This window comes from Haliaeetus leucocephalus, unplaced genomic scaffold (assembly GCF_000737465.1).
Source record: "Haliaeetus leucocephalus isolate CR32 unplaced genomic scaffold, Haliaeetus_leucocephalus-4.0 Scaffold228, whole genome shotgun sequence".
In the NCBI taxonomy this organism is placed as follows: Eukaryota; Metazoa; Chordata; class Aves; order Accipitriformes; family Accipitridae; genus Haliaeetus; species Haliaeetus leucocephalus.
This window is the reverse complement of record NW_010972664.1, coordinates 1,381,418-1,402,423: the sequence shown is the minus strand read 5'-3', so window position 1 is coordinate 1,402,423 and position 21,006 is coordinate 1,381,418. Positions and strand designations below refer to the sequence as shown.

At 37.9% G+C, this 21,006-nt stretch overlaps 1 protein-coding gene across 1 annotated transcript in view; it reads left to right on the top strand.

Moving 5' to 3' along the window:
• USP25 (ubiquitin specific peptidase 25) overlaps positions 1-21,006 on the top strand; it is an 81,033-nt gene that overhangs the window by 39,057 nt on the left and 20,970 nt on the right. The window contains exons 6-15 of the mRNA XM_010567632.1: positions 2,656-2,742; positions 5,826-5,963; positions 6,898-6,974; positions 7,700-7,773; positions 9,276-9,424; positions 13,235-13,362; positions 14,112-14,207; positions 14,495-14,656; positions 16,486-16,694; positions 17,318-17,388. Of these exons, the coding sequence (XP_010565934.1) occupies positions 2,656-2,742; positions 5,826-5,963; positions 6,898-6,974; positions 7,700-7,773; positions 9,276-9,424; positions 13,235-13,362; positions 14,112-14,207; positions 14,495-14,656; positions 16,486-16,694; positions 17,318-17,388 (1,191 nt within the window). The remainder of the gene's footprint in view (positions 1-2,655; positions 2,743-5,825; positions 5,964-6,897; positions 6,975-7,699; positions 7,774-9,275; positions 9,425-13,234; positions 13,363-14,111; positions 14,208-14,494; positions 14,657-16,485; positions 16,695-17,317; positions 17,389-21,006) is intronic.

Below are 21,006 nucleotides of genomic sequence, written 5' to 3'. Positions count from 1 at the left end.
ATTTTTCTTGCATGCATAAGTTTTGCGTACTTCACGCTGGAAGACTTAGGCCAGTAGATATGAAGTATCACCTTTCAGGTCCAGTCTGTTTTCTTGCACTGGGACTCCTGACACTTTTCTGTAGCTGAAGCCAAGTGGGTAAGAGATGAAGTGCTGAAGGCCAGTGCTTTGGCATGGGGCCAGTGGGTGGCACTCGGGCCAGGGACAGTCTCTGCTGTGGCTCTCGGTGGCTGCAGAAGAACAGCTTCTGCTCCATGGCATCACCTACCCTGGGTGTAGAAAACGTAGTCAACAGATGGCTTGGCAAATTGGGAATTCTTTTGCCTAGCCCCTTTCTGAAGCGCTGGGGTGGTTGGCCATGGGAGGTCTCTGCTGCAATGAGGGCTTAGGTGAGCTCATTTATATCTCCTTACCTCAGAAAGAACCATAGGTTCCTCCTTGAGGTACTTCGGGCACAAAAATTGGTTGGTCTTAGGCACGCTTATTGTATACTTGTTTATACTTACACTGGGAAATTACCTTCTTTTTTTTTTTACGAAGATAGAAGTTTCCTGAAGTTGATTTAGCTCAGTATAGAAGAGCTACAACATAGTACTGTCCTGTTAGCATTAGTGGTGTTGGCAGTAGATTAACTGTGAGTGTTCTGCATCTCAGTACAACCACACACAGCATAAGCTGTTTTGGAGAAAAGTTTAATAACTAAGTATCTTGCATAAGAAATTTTGAGTAGAACAAAGCTGAAGAAGAAGAGACCATATCAGACAATCCTCTTGATTATTCTCAGCAGCTTGAAAAAATAGGTCTGTTCAGCTTAGTAAAGCATGGAGTTATATGTTCACAGTTCAGAGTTCTGGATTAAAGAAATATAGTTCTTGTGGATTGAACGCCAGGCAAAAATTCTAAACTTTAATACAGTTTTCTGTACTTAATTCATATATGTGTGTTATGAAATTGGGCAGCTCAGCTGCTTGGCACTTTGATGGCACTTGGATTAGTCATGAAGAGAAGTCAGTCTTTGGACATTATATTTCAGCAGCTGGTTTATTTTGTATGTAAGACATTGCTGTGTTTTGCTTGATGAAGAGCCCACCAGTGGAATGCTGTTACATCATGAAACATAACTTCAATTAGTATCAACTTCTAGAATGACACTCAAATATTAACATTTGCTATTCTTTGAGTAAGTAAACAAGGACTCTGTTTTAATCTCCATTCTCTGCAAGGACGGATAAAAGGGGAACCTGTATTTTGAACAGCAAAAGAGAAAAAAAAAAAAAAGCTTCACTACTCAATTGTCTGTTGATTTAGCAAGGTCAGAAAGATGTTTTTTGGTTGGTGTTTCTGATAATATTTTTCAAATTATTTTATTTTTAAATTTAAAAATGTTAGGAAGGACAACTTTTTGCTGGAGACACCGTATACTGTGGGTTATTGGAAGAGGTTAAACTTGGTAAGGGCTCTTTCACGAGGAGAGCTGGGAACGTTGCAACTTTTGACAAACTCATCTTTTTTTCCTTCCAACATGTTCTAAATTATTAGAATAAATGCAGTGCCTCTTCACAATTTGAATGTCACTTTCTTGACACTGTGCAGTTGAAATCCTATTAAACTTGCTGTGGTCTGTGACTTAAGTCTTTACCTGTGTAGGACAAGTTGCAGGATCAAAGCCTATTGCTGGGGGAGGCAAGCTCTGCCTTTCCAAAATAAATAGCTAATATGTGATCTGGGGGGGTAGGGTGTAGTTAATCATAGGTTGTAAAACCAAAGGGTATGAATAGGAGGGTAAATCTTCCTGGTGCTTCTCTGAGGAGCATGTTTAAAATGCTTTAGAACTTTACTGCTACCCTTTCTTCATCAAAATGCTAGTCTGCGGTAATGAAGTGAACTTTAACTAAAGTGCTTTCTGCCTGTACGGAACAGCAATGATGCGGCTACGCAAGTGCTGAGGACTTCGGTTTTCAGCCACTGCTTTGGACTTTTATTTTTGCAACCCGGAGTCATTTTGTTCTTGTACTCTCTTGGCTCCAGGCTCTGTGTTACACTATGGGGTTCTTTGTGGGTGTGCCTGTAGACACCTGTTTTTATGTCTTATTGTCCGTAAAACGAGAATGTTACCAGTTCCTTACCTGCAAAGATGTATAACCCTGTTTCCTTACTCTAATGTACATCATACAGATCCTATAATAATGGGAGGAGTAAACAGAATGCAAAAAATACAGATAAATGCAAGTGGATTTAAGTTGCATATACAAAGATGTACTCTCTCTGTGCTGGGGAGGTAGATGATAGAGGGGCTACAAGATGAATTTTACATGTCTAAACAGGCTTTAATTTCAATTTGAAAACTAACAGTTACACAATTAATAAAATTCTTGTTTTTAAACTAAAAAGTAGTTTACCTATCATCTAAAATTGTTCTGTTTATGTGATTAAGTATAAAGAAGTTTTTTTTTATTATGCTGTTTACTTGGCAAAAATAGTTATCTTCTGGTGAAAATGTGTTTAGTAAACTTAAGTGAAATAATCTAGCTTCTGAAATGAAACTTTAGCACTGCATATGTTTAATATTCCATTTATTTTGCTAAGGCACATTTGGAAGAATTTTGTTTGTAGAAGTGCTTAAATTTATTATTTTTTTTTTTTTTTTCTTTTCAGTCATTATTTAACCTACTGGAGTTTCGAAGACTAGTTTTAAATTTCAATCCTCCTGCAAATGCTCAAGACTTGCCCCGAAACCAAAAGGTAAAATTGGAAGCTAACTTCCCCTCGTGGCTGATAAGGGTGTTTCTCTCTTGTAATTGAATTTTGCACTGTTCCTAGCTCAAATTAGCATGGATTTTATAGGTGCTAATTAGTGTTTCTTTGAGCTTCCTATTATGGGTCTTACATAAAATACATTAGCCTCACATTAGAGTATGGGCAGGGTGTTGAGAGAGGCAGAGTTTGCTCGGTGTACTGCTGCTTAGACCAGATTCAGTGGAAGGGCTTTACTGACACAGCTGTAGCAGCACTGCCGCTAGTAGGTGAGCATTTCTAATGTGAACGTAGCCTGTGTTAGCAAACGTTTTATTTTTAGCTAGTATTAAGTACTGCGTGTGACTGACATTCCCTAGGATCAAATTTCCTTGCTAATAAAGACCAAGTTTTAATAATCCTGGATTTTCAAAACTTTGGTTTACATCCTGTTGCTCTTCCAGTTGATAGAAAGTAGAGTTTAATGCAAGGGTCATGACACTCTCTTGATTCAGAATTAAAGCATGTGGTTGTACTTAAGGGAATATTGCATAGTGGGGTGTTTTTGTTTCCTGTCAGTATATTGAATCCAAAGGCTATTAATAATTTGCCATGTAAAATTTTGAATCCACAAGTCATTGGTATAAATTTTGACTTTAAAAAAAACCCAAATGAAACAAACAGCCCTACCCTGTTTGCATCCACTGATTGGACTTTGTTTTTCTGGATTTTAAACTTGGGCATACACTTAAAATCTCCAATCTGTTTTTGTTCTTTTTAATTTGAGTTCACTTTTCTTCCTTGGTGTGTTCCTCAGCTTCCTTCTGTACAACAAATATGGTTGTCTATAGTTACTGCAGCTTCTTGGCTCTCCAGTTCTCTTACCTCTTGCTGTCATATGAACAGATCTTTTTTGCTGTACACAGTGAGGCCAGCTAAATATTTGACTTCAACAATATCTTCAGGAAACATTTTATTATCAGAGGAAGTGGGTTACTGTGCTACAGGTTAGCACATCCTTCCCCCTGTTTCAACATTATCGTTATGCCAGCCAGTGTCCTGGCATACTGATTGACAATAATGAATGTTTACTATGTATTAAACATGTAGATTGCTTTAGAAGCATTTCTTAATCATAAATTGTTCCAATATCAGTGTATCAAGAAATTATTTATGCAGGCAGGATAGGTGATAAAATAAAGAATGTTTTGGACTATGAAATTCCCATACAGTTTTCATTTCAAAATTTATTTTAATCTTTTTTGTGTGTGTGTTGGTGCACCTACAGTATGCTTTAAAATTGAGAGCCATATGCTGTGCTGTGATCACTTTATTAGTTCTTTTGTTTTAATGTGCAAGTCCTTTGTGGAACTGTATACCTTGTCTTGGGGAGTGGCTCACATCCTTTTGAAGATTTTAGGCTTTGTTTAGTCAGAAACACCGTTTGCTGTGGTAATGCCCACATAATCTGGTCAAGGATCATGGCTAATGTATTAAACTGAGCTTTCTCAAAAAAACAACAAGGATTTTTCTAGTTTTAGAGAACTTTTATAGGCTTCACAGCGGTATTTGTTCTGAGTAATCCCACTGACATCAGTAGCCAGTTGTTCAACCTAAAGCTACAAGTATGCTTAAAACTCAGCCAAATTAGTCGTGTAAATTTAAGTAAGTATGCAATAATACTCACTGGCTGTGTATTTCAGATTTAACAGAAGGAAGGTGAGATCTAGAGTATTCTCTGGTCAGTTGTCTATATTATGCGTATGAATTATCACTGGTATAAAAGCATCTTGACAAAATACATCGGTATTTAAAACTTGAAATTCTATTCATTTTTAATAGATCACTTCATGTAAATAGTAAGAAGAGAATCACTTTCACAATTTGTTTCCTTGTTTTGTTGTTATAAAGTGCTTTAAATATGTAAATGGGAGACTGATTTTATTCTTAAATTACGATGATTTAATAGTGAATTAGGGTGGCATTTGATGAAGTCTTCAGCCTTTTCTGTGAACATTGTTTATAATTGGCAGGTGACTTGCAAGGTGGACTAGAAGAGCAAGTAAAACTTGAATTTATGTGACTAAAAATATTTGTTTAGATATTATGCGGAACATGTTCCAATTTACCATGCACCATTTTTAAAGCTGAAATAAAGCAGACTTTATGTACAAAAAGCTTTATGGATACAGGATTGACATAGGAGTCACTAAACAAGCCTGCTGTTTGATGAGCATGTGAAATAGTTTGTCATCAAGTAATTCCAGTTTGACCAGCATCTGACATCTGTGCTGCCTTTGAATGATACTTTGTTCTAAATACAAGTGGATATTACATGGGTTTTCAATTTCACAAGTATTTGTTAACTATCTACTCAGGAGTATGAGACATATTCAGTCTTCACAGCATTTGTAACCTGTGGTTGAATCTATGGTACGACAAATTTGTGTTTCAGTTTACGTGGTTTTCATTATACAGGCATAAAGTATTTCTTCTGCTTCTCTCCTGGAAACTAGAAAAAGAACTCCATATTCCCCATGAACTGTACTTAAAAAATAGGTAGAAAGGAGAGCAAGGTATTTCTCTTCTGTCAAGAGAAATAATAATGATTTGCGTACACCTTATAAATTCATGACTTCAGTAAAAAATAAGCTTAAAAATGTACTAGGCAGTGTGAAGGCTTACAAGAAATTCTGCTAGAGGTACAGAGGAATACTCATTTCAGTAAAATCAGTGCGTATTGTTGCAGTGTATTACTTAAGGCTTTGTAAGTCTTGGGAGCAACAGTTCTGTCTTAAATGCAACTCAGGTTGTCCACTTGTCCATTCAGCCCCATTTCAAGTCAAACAGCCACATCTAGATGTGCTTTCAGGGAGCTTTCAGTTTCTGACATGTAATTTTCTTCCCAGAGAACTACTATTTTGTAAAACTGGCAAGCAAAAGGCATGCAACACTACCTTGCTAGTACTACAAGTAAGCTTATATATGATGATGATTGGCTGTATATACGCTTAGTTTATTGGGTAATGCTTCTGTAAAGTAGATTTTTGTTACCACTTTGTTAAATATCTTTAATTCTTCTTCAAATACAGGAACATAGGAATCTGCCTTTCATGCGTGAATTGAGGTATCTGTTTGCACTTCTAGTTGGTTCGAAGAGAAAATATGTTGACCCATCAAGAGCGGTTGAAATCCTTAAAGATGCTTTTAAATCAAATGATTCCCAACAGGTAACTTCTGTGTATTTTCCTTCAAGCTTATTCATGTTTTCATATGGTCATCTGGCAACAGGAAATACTTCAAATGGACAAAAAAAATTCAGAATGTCCACAGACAAGAAACTCCTAATTATCACAGTCTTTGAACTTTTTTTCTGATATTAGGTAATCTCTAGTCACTTTTATGAAAACAAAAAAACAAACAAACCCACAAAACCAAAAAAAACCCCAACCAACCAAAAAAATTCCAGTGTGACTATTTTATTCAGTATACTTTCTTCCTATTGTTTTAAAAACTAACTAATAGCTCCACATTCTTGTTTTTAGGGTTTAATTTAGCTTCTAAGTCTGTGGTTTTTGAAAGAGCTTTATTCTTCTGATCTAACAGTACATCCAGGGCTGGTACAGTCCAAATATAGTATTTGTCTGTGTAGATATTGGTTTGGAGGGTCCTAATATTCATATTCAGGATTCTTGCCTAAATCATAGTGGGTATATTTTGCTTTTCTGAGAAACACTTTGTTTCTTCAGGTGCTTTATTTCTCCCACATGAGGTTATGTGGCTAAGGTGTTTAATTACAACAGCATGCTGAATTTAGTGCTTGATGAAATTAGTATTAGTCACTACTTTTTAGATACCAAAGGGTTTGAACAATGGAATTCATAAGATGCCTTTGGACTAGCATGGTATGAAAGCTGAGCCCAAGTAATAAGGATCACAGGACAGTGTGATGGCTGAGGAACACCAGAGCCTTAGTGTGCTCTAAGAGCCACCTAAAAAAAAAAAAAAAAAAAAAAAAATCAATCATGGCATAGTCTTAGACATAGTGTGATTTTTGGAGCTCTTGTGGAGGCGAATACTGCTATACTGACCTTGTAAGGTGACACTTCATTGTGTTCTGTTACATATGTGATTATATACTGATAATTTTATATTTTTCAACAGCAAGATGTTAGTGAATTTACACACAAATTATTAGATTGGCTAGAAGATGCCTTCCAAATTAAAGCTGAAGAAGAGAGGTAAGATTTTTTTTTTCCTAGCTCTGTATAATATACATTTTGATGAGAAAAAGCAAACCAAATAACCAAAAATGCACTTCTCACTGTATGGCTGAAAAAGATCCAACTGTCTAGCTTGTTTTAGTTCAAGCATGTTTTTTCCATATGTGCCAGTACCTTCGATTTTTCCGTGAATTCTTTTTTCACTTTCTGATTTCATGTTAAAAATCTTGTTGAATGAAGTCCAAAATATCTGAAGAGTAGAGATTGGTTGTGTTGTACATAATCAATTAGGCTTTTTATCATTTGAATGCATTTTTGCTTTTCGATCGTGTAGTTTAAATGCTTCAAAACCTTGCTTCTGTTTCTCTTCTCAGAAGTAAATACACATTGTTTGTATAAGTGAACATCTGTAAACTGTCTTTTGAATACATAATTGTTTCTAGAGTGTTGCGGGAAATGGTTTTTACAAGGGTTTTGTACAATTTAACCACTCACAAATTGAATCTGATTTACATAAATTTTCCTAGAATGAGGCACTTCTGAAATTTAATTTTCAGAATATACTTATTGCAGATACATGAATCATTGTTACTGTCTTTAGAGGAAAGTACAAAACTAAATGAACAGTAACTGAGTAAAATAGGCAGCATTTCCATAATGAATTCAGAATATTCTGCTTGTAGTTTTATGAAAGTTCATAGATTTGTGTTTGATTTTTACACTAACATGCTTTCTGTTTTCAGGGATGGAGAGAAACCAAAGAACCCAATGGTGGAGTTGTTTTATGGACGATTTCTAGCAGTAGGTGTACTTGAAGGTATGCATCTGAATTTACTCGGAGTTCTGTGCACTTCTGTGCTCATGCCTGTTCAGTGCTTTCCTGAGCACACAGGTGAATGATGCAGTTGTAGCATTTTAGCTACTTCTGCAGAAGTACACTTGGAGAATATGTGTTCGGTCTGTGACGAAATGTTTGTCCTGAGACTATGAGAACGAAGGTAAAAGTAGTGAGCTGCAGTGGTCCAGAAAGACTGTTCTGATAACTTTTAGGAGCTGAGTTGTGGGTACCTAAGTGCAGTAGGAGTTAGGGTAAGATGCTAAGCAAAAATACTTGCAAGAAATTATTATCAGGGCACTTTTGCCACTTACTAATGGTATAGAGAAGGCAAGTTACTGTATTTCATTGAGCTAGTCTCTTGCACTCTCTCTGCTTCATTTAATGCAATTTAAAATTTCAATTGCATTTTCTTCTACACAATTTCTGGTATGGATAACTCACCCTCTTAAAAGTACAGTTTGTTGAAAACAAGTCAGTGGAAACCTGCTCCAGGGCAGTGTCAGAGAGAGAGTAGTGAGGAGAAAAAGGCTGCAAAACAAGCTTCCTTTTATCTTATCTGCATATAATCAGTAGATTTGCAGAATTGCAGTCTTCTCTCTTTCCAGGAGGCCAGCAGTTTTGAAAGTGTTTTTAATGTTGGTGACTCTGTCCCCCATCCTGAGTGTGAATGACTCCTGAGATGCATTTGAATGAAGCATCTTTTAAAGTGGCTTCCAGGTTGTTTCTCAGCCTGGAACAGTATGTCTAACGATTTGTTGTCAGATTTCAAAACCGTTCTGCAGATTTCTTGCTACTAGCTAGCATTCTTGCTCCTTTGCATTCAGCTACTTTCATCCCTTGCATTCTTATCTTAACTGAGGAGGCATGTAAAAACCAAACCAATGAAAAGAAAATGGTGGATGTAAGAAGACTTTTTACTGACCTTAGGATGAAATAAATTGAAATTATAGATTGAAATCATTTGTCACCCATATTTCTCCTCATATTTGAGCTTGCATCTTTGTACACCATTAACAAATTATGGTCTTTTTTTCAGGACAGAATTCATGAATGTTCTCTTTTGTGGTTTATTTTTGCAAAATGTACTTATACAAAGGGCTGTTTCATACCAGCAATTCCACTGACTTTGCTGATACAATGTAGGGTTGTATTACTGAGCTGCTATTTGCCGGAGGAGGACTTTGTTTTATATGTGTAAAACTTCCCATGCATCTGTGGTGCCAAGTCATTTTGAGTTTTGCTTATTACCAATAGATGCAAAACCAATATAAAAAATGGACAGAAGAGGAAAACATAGTAATTTTCAATATTACATTCAAGCAACTTTTTCAAGTAACTTTGTTTTCATACATATAATTGAATTGTCCAATAAGAAAATGGGGGTATTGTTCAGTAGACTAGGTCAGGTGACCTAGGATTGTTAGTTTTTTTTTAAAGGTAAATGTTTCTAAAACCTTAACTGTTTAATTTCTTATGTGAAGGTAAAAAATTTGAAAACACAGAAATGTTTGGCCAGTATCCACTCCAGGTTAATGGCTTTAAAGATCTGCATGAGTGCCTAGAAGCTGCAATGATTGAAGGGGAAATTGAATCTCTCCATTCAGAAAACTCTGCAAAGTCTGGTCAGGAGGTAAGTTAAGTGCTCCTGTGGGCTTCTCTCAGGGCGGTGCTGTAGCGCTCTTTATTTTTCACTGGGGTTCATGGTTTGTTTTCATATGACCTGCTGCTGTGCAGGTTCTGATGTCTGGGGTAATCGGATTGTTAATTTGGGGGCTTTGTACGTCTTTTGGAGGATCCAGAGTATCATCTTTTTGCATTTTTCGTGAGATAAAAAGTTCATGCTTACTAAAAGCTGGCACAATTAAGTGCTTACAGTGGTGATTTGGCACAGGCTGGTTCCCACCTGTTGCTGATATTTGATCTCCAGAGAGGTCATGGGTGTAATGTCCTGTGGTAGCTGACCACTGCTCTGACTGACTTGCCACCCTGTGCCATGCTGTAAACAGCAACCGTGAGCTGTGCGTTTGACCATTGCTTCAGAGCATTGTTGGTATTCCTCTGTGCCTCTGTCTTTAATTCCTCAGCACCCTAGCCTTCTTCCCCTCTCCCCTTTTTACTGATGTTTCCCAGCATCCTCCTCATTGCCCCCTATGGTGGGCAATCCTCCCCCCTCTTTGACTGCAGTGGTGGACAGACAATACTTGCTCTATGAGCTGCTGTTCCTCCCAGGAGAGCTCTTGCTAGAGCAGGAGGCTGCCAAATGTCAGAGCATGCTGGAAGCATGCATGGAGGGATTCAGATGGAGCCCCACTGAGAAGTGGGATATGCAGTGTATGGTGTTGGGATGAGGTGATGAATGAGATTTCTTGTGCAGAAGTCACAGGTTAGGGAAAAGAGGTAGTTTGACTGGTGGTGGTTGTAGAACCAAGAGGGTGTGCTCTGAAATGTTCCCTCTTATTGCTGGCATGCATGTGTATGCCCAGCATTTTTCTCTGGCAGAGCTCTCTCCAATAACCTGTGGGTTATTGATGTGGAAATACGGGAATCCCCATTGCCTCTAAAGACTGAACTACTTTCTCTTTACACAGTTCTTCATGTTTCATCACAGTTACTTTAAAGATGTGAAATCTTAGAGGCTTCTTCTACTTAAGTAAAAAGTTCAGGTGTAGTTTCTTCCTTCATATTTTGCTGTAATGAAATTTTGCTTCCTTTAATCGTATCAACATACACACAGGGTTTTAATTACTAAGCCTAGTGACGCACACTGAAATCATCTTCCAGTCTGAAGTTCTGTTTCCAATTTTGTGTTATCAACAAAAGTTTTAGAGCATCCCTCTTGCAGTCCCTTTTTCTGGTCAGCTGTTATTGATCAAATATTGATCAACCAAATCAGATGTTAACAAGCATCTTCAAATGTATTTACACATCTTACTGGATGTGCTGTTCTTTCACAGGATGATTCAATTTTTTTTTTTACTCAAACATTTGTAGAAATGTCTTACTACAATGAGCATGTTTCCTGAAATAAACTGGAAGAAAAGAAAAATCTCATACATATCTTGGTACAATCCAAAGTTCAATTTCTTTATGCAAGGTGAAGTCTTGTATGTGTCTACTACAAGAGCATGGTTGTTTATCTTATGGACTGAAGGTTGTCTTGCAGTTAAAGCCTGTGTGCATTTATGCATAAAATGTCAGTTCAATTATTAATGCTTGACTAGACATGTCAGACTTGGAGGGTGGTTTTTTTTTTTGGTTTGGTTTAGTTTTGAGAGGTTTTTTTAACCTGTAATGTCAGGAAACCAGAGAACAGAAGTATAGTCATGTACAGGTGTAGAGCGTTAAGCTTTGAGTTCTGTGAAAGTGTCAGGGTTTTAATCAGCTTGGCTTCATAGCATGTGGAAATGGAAGTGAAATGGTCATGTGACAGATTGACAATAGTGGCAACAGAAGAAAGGTAATGGGTTAAGTCCTAATCTAGAAAAACGTTACTGCGTTGTTACCAGGGCCAAGCAAATTGGTTACGTTGCCCTAAACTGAAGCAATTTATAGTGGTTGCTGGTGTTAGTAGTTATGTTTAAACATAATGCCTCAAAGGTGTTACAGTGCATTGGAAGGTTTGGAAGTACTGAAGGAAGCTGAATTTCTTGTAGTTTTAACAAAGTCTGTCTCTGCTGAGCAAAGACTTCAAGTGGCATTCATCCAAGCTGGTAGATGTCAAAGCTTAAAGAGAATGATATTAATGTGGTAGTTCTATATATTGAAAGATCCTGAAAGTAACATTCTATCTTTTCCCCTTGATCCCACCATTGACTCTAATGGGGTATTTAGCGTGTTGTTCATTATTATTACTATTATTATCATGATACCTAAAAGCCTCTGCCACGGAGTAGAGTGTCAGCAAGCAAGCTAATGTACGAACAGAAAAAAGAGACATTTCCTGTCCCAAGTAACTTAAATCCAAATTCAAGAGACTATGGAGGTCAGTGCACATACTTGGAGTTAGAATGGTGGGGAAAATGAGATAATGTTTGTCAGCATCATCGTTGATGAACTTCAGCACGTCAGCAGCTTAGTCATTGTTAAGTGGTTTGGGGGCCTTGCAATAAAAGGGGTCTAGGGGGAAGGATTGTGCTGTGGCTTTGCTGACTTTACCATTGAAATTTACTGATGTGTGAAGCTGCTGCAAGAAAGAAGTCATGATTGTCTCCTTTAAAACTGAAAAGGTGGTTGGTGTGGAGGCTGCTATAGGCAAGAAAAGGGAAGGCAGCTCACTTTGCGTGTAAAGAGATGAGATGAGTGATATGAGGGCAATGAACTAGGAAAATTCAGCAACATCCTGGAAATCTGTTAGTGTGACAAGGCTATGTGTGCTAAAGCTGGGCAAAGGGAGAAGAGAGGAAACATTGCACTGAGATGTGAAGTGATGAGAACCTAGACCTGAATTTTAGCCATTAGCACAGGAAGAAAAGTCTGTCTTGAAAGTATTGTGTGAAAAGACTATTCAAGGCATTTGGCTGGATAGGAGAACTTGAAGAGAACCCCGAGTCAAATGCTACGTCTGGGCTATGGGCATTGACGTCAGAAATATGTGGCAACGGTGTCTGCAGTAATCAGGGAAGCTTCAGTTGATGGTTAGACATCCAAAACGTTATTAAATGGATAGACTGTGGGGTTTATGTTGTAGTCTGGGGAGAAAAAAGGAACTCTAATGCTGGAATCAGAGCTGAATTTGTCTTGTAGTTGAGAAATGAAGTATGTGAGGAAAGAAATACGGACTAAGAATAGACCTCTACTGAATACTCAGAGAAAACTGGGATGAGGTGATGCTAACATGGGTTGGTCCATGGACAGATTAGCAGTGATTAGAGACATGAGCCAAGACTTCAGGAGAGGTTGTTAGTATGGAGGACATTTCCAGAAAAAGTATTCACCTTGTCTGACCTAGCCCAGAGTACTCATTGATCCTGCTTCGGAGGAGGTCATTAGAAACTTTGGGTGATATCAGGTGAATGAAAGGGTCAGAAACTTGAGTCTGAGGGAACTAGGGAGAAGAGTACTTGATACAGTGTAAACAACCCTTACAGTGGTATTGGAGAGTTCAAAGAGAGCAGGACAGTTGGCAAGGCAGGTAGGTTCAAGTGTAGGCCACTTTTAGTATGAGGGAGACAAATGTGAAAAGAAGCAGCCTTCCTGCCTTCTCTGCTTTAACGCAGGTAGTGATAGATGAGTTGAAAAGCTCTGATGCAGCATGGGTGACAAATGGTGTCTGTTTACACTGAAGGGGCAAGATGGGAACTTTGGAAAGTTTATGCTGATCCACCCTGTAGAACCAATTACTCCCATAGCTATGTCAGTCTGCAGGTATTGTACCATTATTTTTAAAGTTCTGTTATTGGAAGGTATTCATTGTGGGGTTTTCTGTTTTTCTTTTGTTCAGCACTGGTTCACTGAGCTTCCTCCTGTCTTAACTTTTGAGCTATCAAGATTTGAGTTTAATCAGGCTTTGGGGAGACCAGAGAAGATACACAACAAATTAGAATTTCCTCCAATTTTGTATCTGGACAGGTACAGTACAATGTTATCAACAAAGTCTTAATATGAATATAAATTAAATCTCATGACTTTGGTAAAGTTGCTGGTGCATCTTATACTAGCTTAAATCACAGTACATTTCTGTTGCAGCTAGACAAATTAAAATTTTCATGGGTTTCATCTGTTTCAGAAAATACACATAGATAACAATTTAAGACATACTGCTACTTTGGGCTAAAACCTGCTTGCACTTCAGTCTTTAATTTATTGCTAGGTAGTTGTGTACACAGGCAAAATACTCTGAAAAATCACTGTTTATGAGCCCATTTGGGAAACAGTCAGATATTTCATGGTGTTCCAGATGGACTGCATGGTTTGAAGAGGATTCTCAGCAGCAGTATATGTTGTTTATGTGTAGAGGTGAAATACCATGATGATTTTCAGTTAGATGCTGAATGTTATTTGTGAGCCTAAATAATGAAACAGGAGTACAGCTATGTGGTTGCTACTTAAACCACTTAATTTAGAAGCTTTCTAATACATGTTTGTCATCCATGGTATGAACAGAGCTTTTGACACTGGGGAAAAAGCATCCTCTGAAAGTTGTGGGAGGGGAGCTTAATGGGTTTACCACTTTCTTCTCAGTTCTGTTTTACTGCTTAATATGTTTTAGGTCTTAGAGGGTGTGAGTTTTCATTAGCAGTATGGCTGATGGGTACAGACCTCAGTTTGTGTTGGGATGCTATGGGCTGACACCTCTTTTTAAATTTCATATTTTACAGGTATATGCACAAAAACAGAGAAATAACAAGAATTAAACGGGATGAAATCAAGAGACTCAAGGAGTACCTCACAGTTTTACAACAGAGATTAGAACGGTACTATAGATAACTGTAAATGCAAATAATATTACAGGCTACATAGAATAACTCCTTTCAGCTATACACTTTGTGTGTAGTCATTTGCTCTAGATTTCTCTTGTGTATCTCTTCTTTCACTGTTTTCCTTGGAAACTGTACAAGTGTGATAATTCTGATGCATGAAACATGCTAGGAAGTGCTTGCTTTATTTAAATGCAGTCAAGCAGAAAGAAATCTTTTTTTTGTTGTTTTTGGTTTTTTTTAAATATGTGAGTCATGGCATTAATACATTTTATGGTTAACAGATATTTAAGCTATGGTTCTGGTCCTAAACGATTCCCCTTGGTAGATGTCCTGCAGTATGCCTTGGAGTTCGCCTCCAGCAAGCCGGTGTGCACATCTCCTGTTGATGACCTGGGTGCTAGTGCCCCTGCCAGTAGCACGCTGCCGGCCCAGACCTTGCCCAGGTAAGGGCTGCCTCCTGCTCTCCCAAGGTGAGAGGCCAGTCATCACCTCAGTGCAAACCTGGCCGCTGAGAGAGAGGGGACGGGAGTTTAACTGCTTTCTTCACCAGCTTAATACAACTAGGCATCTCCTAAGGGGTATAGCATAAAGTTTCTCCTAGAAGTATTTTTAAGCACGACAGACTTAGACTTAAATAAATAAACCAAAAAGTTATTAATCTGGGTTTCTCTCATGCACTTATAAAAATGTCCTTAGGTGGAGAACTACCATTTTCAGACAAAGTACAGTTCCACCTACAATTCCAAATAGACACGTTATCTGGTGAGGTCACTGCTTCCCAACTGTATTGTTTAAAAATATGAATTTGGGAAGCATGTATGTACTGCAGAGCTTCAAGGTTTCTGGTGCACAATTTATACATTAATTTTTGCCTGGGAGTTAGGCTTCTTTTCTGCTTTGCAGCTTTCAATTCTAACAGTTTGTCAGGAATCTAGTAGTCTGACTTTTTAAATACAGAGTAGCCAAAGTATCAGGGAGATAAAGGTCCAATAATATTGTTTTTCTCATTATTGAAGCTAGTAACTATTAGTAACAGTTAATAGAGTATAACTTAGGATAGGACTTGGCTAGGTGGATGCTAACAGTTTATAACAGAGCTTTTTATATTGCATTTGGAAAGTAGGGTTGTAGGTTCTGGTCCGGTCAAGATGGTTAACTGTGTAGTTCAGAGAAGTGAGGTAAATTAATCTAAAAAGCCTTTAAAATATTTCAAATGTCTTACTGATATAATGCCAGTAGGAATTGTGATGATTGATAAGAGAAGACAAACTTTTAAAAGCTACCACCGCTTGCATGAAATACAGTATCAGAAGTAATATAGTTTGTTCAAACTCCTATATAGGAAGTTTGTTCTGTAAAAATGTAAGTATTATGACTTTTTTGTCAATCTGTAGAAACACAACAGCATGTTATGTGGAGTGCCATCGTCAGCACTTAATATTCTCAGAACTTTCTAAACTACCGGAGAATCCAGGTTCCTCAGGCTGTATCATGATGCTGTACACAAAGTAAAAAGTCAGTGGCTTGCTAGAAAGATCTTTAGATTCCTGTTATGCATATGGCTACATATAGGTGGTCTTGTTGATCGCAAGAGAAAAATCTGTAACAGGTTCTCATTTTTAGTATTCTGCTGCTCTTGTAGAATTCTCCTAAGCTAGCTGCTTTGTTCTTTGAGTTAGAAGGCTTGTTTGGAACAAGTTTAGATGGTTTGGTGCTAAATTTCCAGTGTGCTGTAAATATCAGAGGTCCCTACATTGTCGCTGTTCAATTAACACAAGTTGTAGGTAGGCAATAGGAAAAAGAAAGTCTTCTAGGCAGAAGACATGTGAAGAAGTTGTTAAACAGAGCACTTGTGTTTATTGGATTTTATGGTCAATGGGCCATAAGACAACTGCTGTGTTTTTTCTCCCAGCAGTTTGGCAGTAAATGTTTCAAACCACAGTGATTACTTGCATGATGTTATTTGAAAGCGTTGAATAGCATTTCAGGTAAGGCAAACTGTGGTTTGACCGATTCAATCCAATTTAGATTCCTTTATCTTTGGTAATGGCAGCCAGAGTTGTTGTTATGCTAGCATGTAGTACATCACAAAGTTTTCAGAATTTACATACTAATTCCATACTGATATTGTAGGAACCTTTTCTGGATTGCACTTTAGGAAATTACCTTTAAAATTCCTGTTTTCAGATGAAAAGCTTATTTTTATGGTGTAGCTTTTAGTTTGTATACACAATGATTCAATTTTTGTATTTCATGTTTTGAATGAATGCAGCACATTAGAGCAGCAGGGGCCTTCATCTTCAGATGTTCCAAGCACATCTCCTGTACAAAGATCAGTAATACATAAACCATTCACACAATCACGAATTCCTCCTGATCTGCCAATGCATCCGGCACCAAGGCACATCACTGAGGAAGAGCTGTCTGTCCTAGAAGGCTGTTTGCATCGCTGGAGGACTGAAGTAGAGAACGACACTAGAGGTAATGCCACAAGCTGGGGAATTTGCTGTTGGAAAAGATTTGTGGAAGTGGGGGAAATCGCCTTAATGTACACATGTGTGTTGAGTTGCTTGTTTTGTACTTCTAAACTTATTTCTAGCACATAGGAAGGGAAGTCAGTTAAGAGATTGCAGTAGACTGGAGGTATATAAACTGAAGATGCAAACTGGGCATTGAGTGAAGCATCCATGGGTGTTTCAACACAGGTTTCTCATCTGTACCTGGTGTTGGGGGGAGTAGAGTGAAACAGAGGTGGGATCCACACCAAAGGACATCTTTGCAGATGTGTCTGAGCTGTCAGTGTGATAGTGGCTGGGCCCATGCTGTGACTTGGTGCTCTGCAGGGGAGTTTAGGGTGACCCCTTCCATAAGGGAAAATTCAGCAAATTTCTGAGCAAGCACTTTTTGAAGTGGCTAGAGCTTATGGTCCGTTCCCTTGCTCTGAGGGAAACGAGAAGTAGTTGTTCCAGCAGGGGTGGGCTCCGTTGAGCTCTAGGAAGCAAGCAGTGGTGTATCACGGATCACACTCTGCTTTAATGTAGATGTAGCCATGTGCAATTATGCAGCCTTATGGAAGAGAGCTTCTGTTTTTATTTTTCTTTTAGATTTACAGGAAAGTATATCTAGAATACATCGGACAATTGAATTGATGTACTCTGACAAAACAATGGTCCAAGTAAGTACAATTTCTGCATGAGAATTCAAAATAGATCCTTTTTGTCACTTTTATTAAAGTTCTTAGATGCTTGAAAATATAGCAAGTATACGACAACTATATATAGTGGTTTGAGAAATTTCATTGGAAAGTCATAATGGGTTTTGCAAGCCTTTTAGTTGTGCAGTCAGGTGAAAGACAGTTACAATATTTTACGGTGGCATACTTAAGTTTAAGCAACTTAGTGATGAAAAGCCCAAATATGTTCTATCTCTGATTGACTTTTTTGACTTGAATGCAGAACTTCAGTTTTTGTATAACACAATAAAATTTCCTCACCCCAATTTGACCATATTACTAGGTAATCGTATGACTTTAAGGTGGCAAAGCATTAGACACAAGAAACTATTATTTTTATACTTTGATGCTTATTGCTATTGTGTATTGCAACTTCCATACTAATACTTGGGAATTCAAAGCTCCTGATTTTAATTTGTAGTTAATAATGCCAGTAGGGGTTTTTTTGTTGTCATTGTTTTGGTTTTTTATTGTTTTTATTATATATATATTTTTTTTAAAAACTCTGTCTAGATTTAGTTTCAGTCATAACCTTGACTATTAGTCTAAGCTGCCTTTTAGGGAGATTCTCATGCTGTGTGATCTGAACAGCATTTTTAGAATGCTTTACTATGGAGCAGTGGCTCCTCTGGTATTTCTTATGTTCACATACTCATGTTCGCTCACTTCAACAGGTTTTAAGATTAAGGATTACTTCCTCTGTTACTTTCTGTTAGTAAAAAGAACTATTTTCCTTCCAAGTAAGATCTGTTCAGCTTACAGTTTTCCTTGAGGTACGTTTTCACTTTGTACACGGCTTGTAATAGTTCTTGGCAGCTGAACTCTGATGTTAAGGATTTCAGGCAGACTTGCCTAGATGGCTTTCTTAAAGCTTGCTACTGGCAGGCATTTTTTTTTCCTTAATACTTGTGTTGTAACAGGAAGGCTACAGGCTACATGTTATCTAACAGTAAAATGAAGTAATTTGGTGATCTTGCATCCAAATAGCCTACCTGTGTTGGCTTAGGTGTTATAGGAGGAAATACCTCTGGGTGGCAAAGATACTAGTCAGCAATCATTACAATGGAAAAAGGACATTACTTAGTAAAACATGTTGTCCTAGTGCAGATTTGTATAATGTAGGCTAAATTTTGTTTTGTTTGTTTTGAACCAGAATTCCAGAAATGGAGGACAATAAAGATGGTATATAGATTTGTAGAGGGGGTTCCTGTGCCACGCCTGAAGGTAGTGGTGTGTTTTAAGTGATTGTTAGGGAACAAATAGGTACTGAACCCATCTGAGATCACAGTGGAAGTGAAGGCTGCCCTTCTGCAGCTCAGCTGGTTTTGTCCCTATAGGTGTTTTGGTCCAATAGGAAGGAGGCAGGTGCACATAGCTGTCTGCTTTCCCCTGCTTACCTCTGTCTGCATCTGAGCGATTGGATTAGTGTTGCCCCAGTCTCTGGAAGCAGTTTCACAGTATTGATGTTTTCCTCTGAATGATACAATTGTAGGACTGAAAGCTTTTCTCTTGTGAGTTGATAAGGTCTGGGTACATAAAACTAGATTTTTTTTTAAGGAAAACGTGTTATATTTGCAGGATACTTCCTAGTGTTTGTATGAACTATTTAAGAAGCTCTTCACCTTCTTCTTGTGTCCTCTTTGATTCTAAGGAAACCACAGTTGTCATATGAAATATATTCCCAAAATTCTTATTTTGTCTCATCCTCCTGAATGAATAGATTTCATCAGCTGCTTATTTGATTATTTCCCTCCTTCTGTGAACTTGCTGTGGGGAAGTGTGACACACCTGTTTTTCCTGTGAGAATTCATCTTTGATATATCATCTTTGATATATCTGTTCTGTAGCTACATGTGACGAGGCCAGTGAAGCTCCATTTCTGTTTCATGAGTAGTAAGTGTAAGCTAAGAAGTTTAATGCCAACTATTTACTTGTTGTGTTGCCCTGTACTGTTAATTACTGTTGATATAATGGCTTATTGCAAGAGATGCCTGTCAGCACTGAGCTTGCCTGTCCCCCAGTCACAGACCTCTGTAGGGAACCTTCCTGGAAACCCAGCATGGATGACTGACAGCTCGTTCTCCAGAGCTGGAAGAAAGGGTAGGGGCCCTCAAGCTGACCCACTTAGCATGGTTTTAAGTAAAATGATTTAAATTCACCTGGAATTTTAATGCTCTAATTTAGGGTGAGGAGATTTTATTGTCAAAGTCTAAAGAGGCTTCACTTTTTTTTTTTTTTTTTTTTTTTTTTTTTTTAAATCAGGATCTGCATATATTTCTGTGAATATGCATGGGCTTGCAATCATTTTAAGAAGGCTTTCACACTGTTTTGATAACAGATGTTAAAAACCCCAGAGCATTCAGATTTAAGGAGGAGTTAGGATTTCTTCTGTGTGTACTTCTTGTGTTTGGGAGATTTACAGTGCAGTTTGGTCTCTGTGATGACAGACTGTTTGATTCCAGCTGCTGTGCAGTCGGTGAGCTTTTCAGTTCAAGCGGGGTTGCATAAATCTCCAGCACTTGCATATAGCCTGGAAGAGAACAATCAGGTTAAAAATAATTTCAAGGAGTTTCTCAAGTCATAGTTACACATGTATTTATGGTTACTGATTGTTGTGGTGCTCAAATGATATTTGCAACAAATATTTAGTACACCTTGTGTTAAATAGACCATTTATCTACAGTCCAGACTGTGACACCAGTAAAAGATGGTTTCAGCTTTTTCATCCTAGCTGAGCTGTTGTTGTTCAGGCATACTGTGCATGGCAGGGAAGATCAGTTTTCCCTTTTATGTTGCATTTGCTGTTTCAGCAAGTTAAAATGAGCTGATCACCAAGATGCTTTTAAAAGACTTCTAAGTAAGGAAGGACTCATTCATTCTGTTTCTCTCTCTCTCTCCCCTTAGGATTTCCAACTATTTATGTAGAAAGTTAGTTTTCCATTCTACTTACTTGTCAGTGAACATATGTAACCTGGGATACAGTTTACATTGATCTAGAAACCAATTATCCTCCTTCTCTGCCTCAGGAGGAAGAGAGGACCTCTTCATGTGTTCCATGCCTCTTTTAGCAATGCTTTTACTGATGTGTTTAAAATACTGGAAAACAATTGTATTCCTATTCTACTGGAAGAATTTTACCTTTGGGTAATGGAAATATTCAACTCCCAGATATTCCTTTAAATAAACTCTCTTCCTGGCACATAGAAAGCACAGCATTTATTACCTTGAATTTGCATATGCCTTTCCAGACTTCAGGGCAAGTTTACCAGGTCAGAACTGGAGCAAATCTTAGACACTAAAGGCTGACATATTTGAAGGTGTTTTGTAGATGCAAGGAAAGTGGGAATATTAAGGAATTAAGAAAAGAGGATGCCTGTCAGGAAAGAGAGCAAAGTAGACATTTATGCTATAGACTCACTAATGTTTTTAAGATCTCTTGTAACTAGTAGTGGTAAGTAAAATAGTTCAAAGTCCTTTTGCTTAGTGGGTTGCTAGTTTTACACCACCCCCCTCCCCCCCCCCCCCCCCCCCTTTTTTTTTTTTTTTTATTTTTTTTTCTTT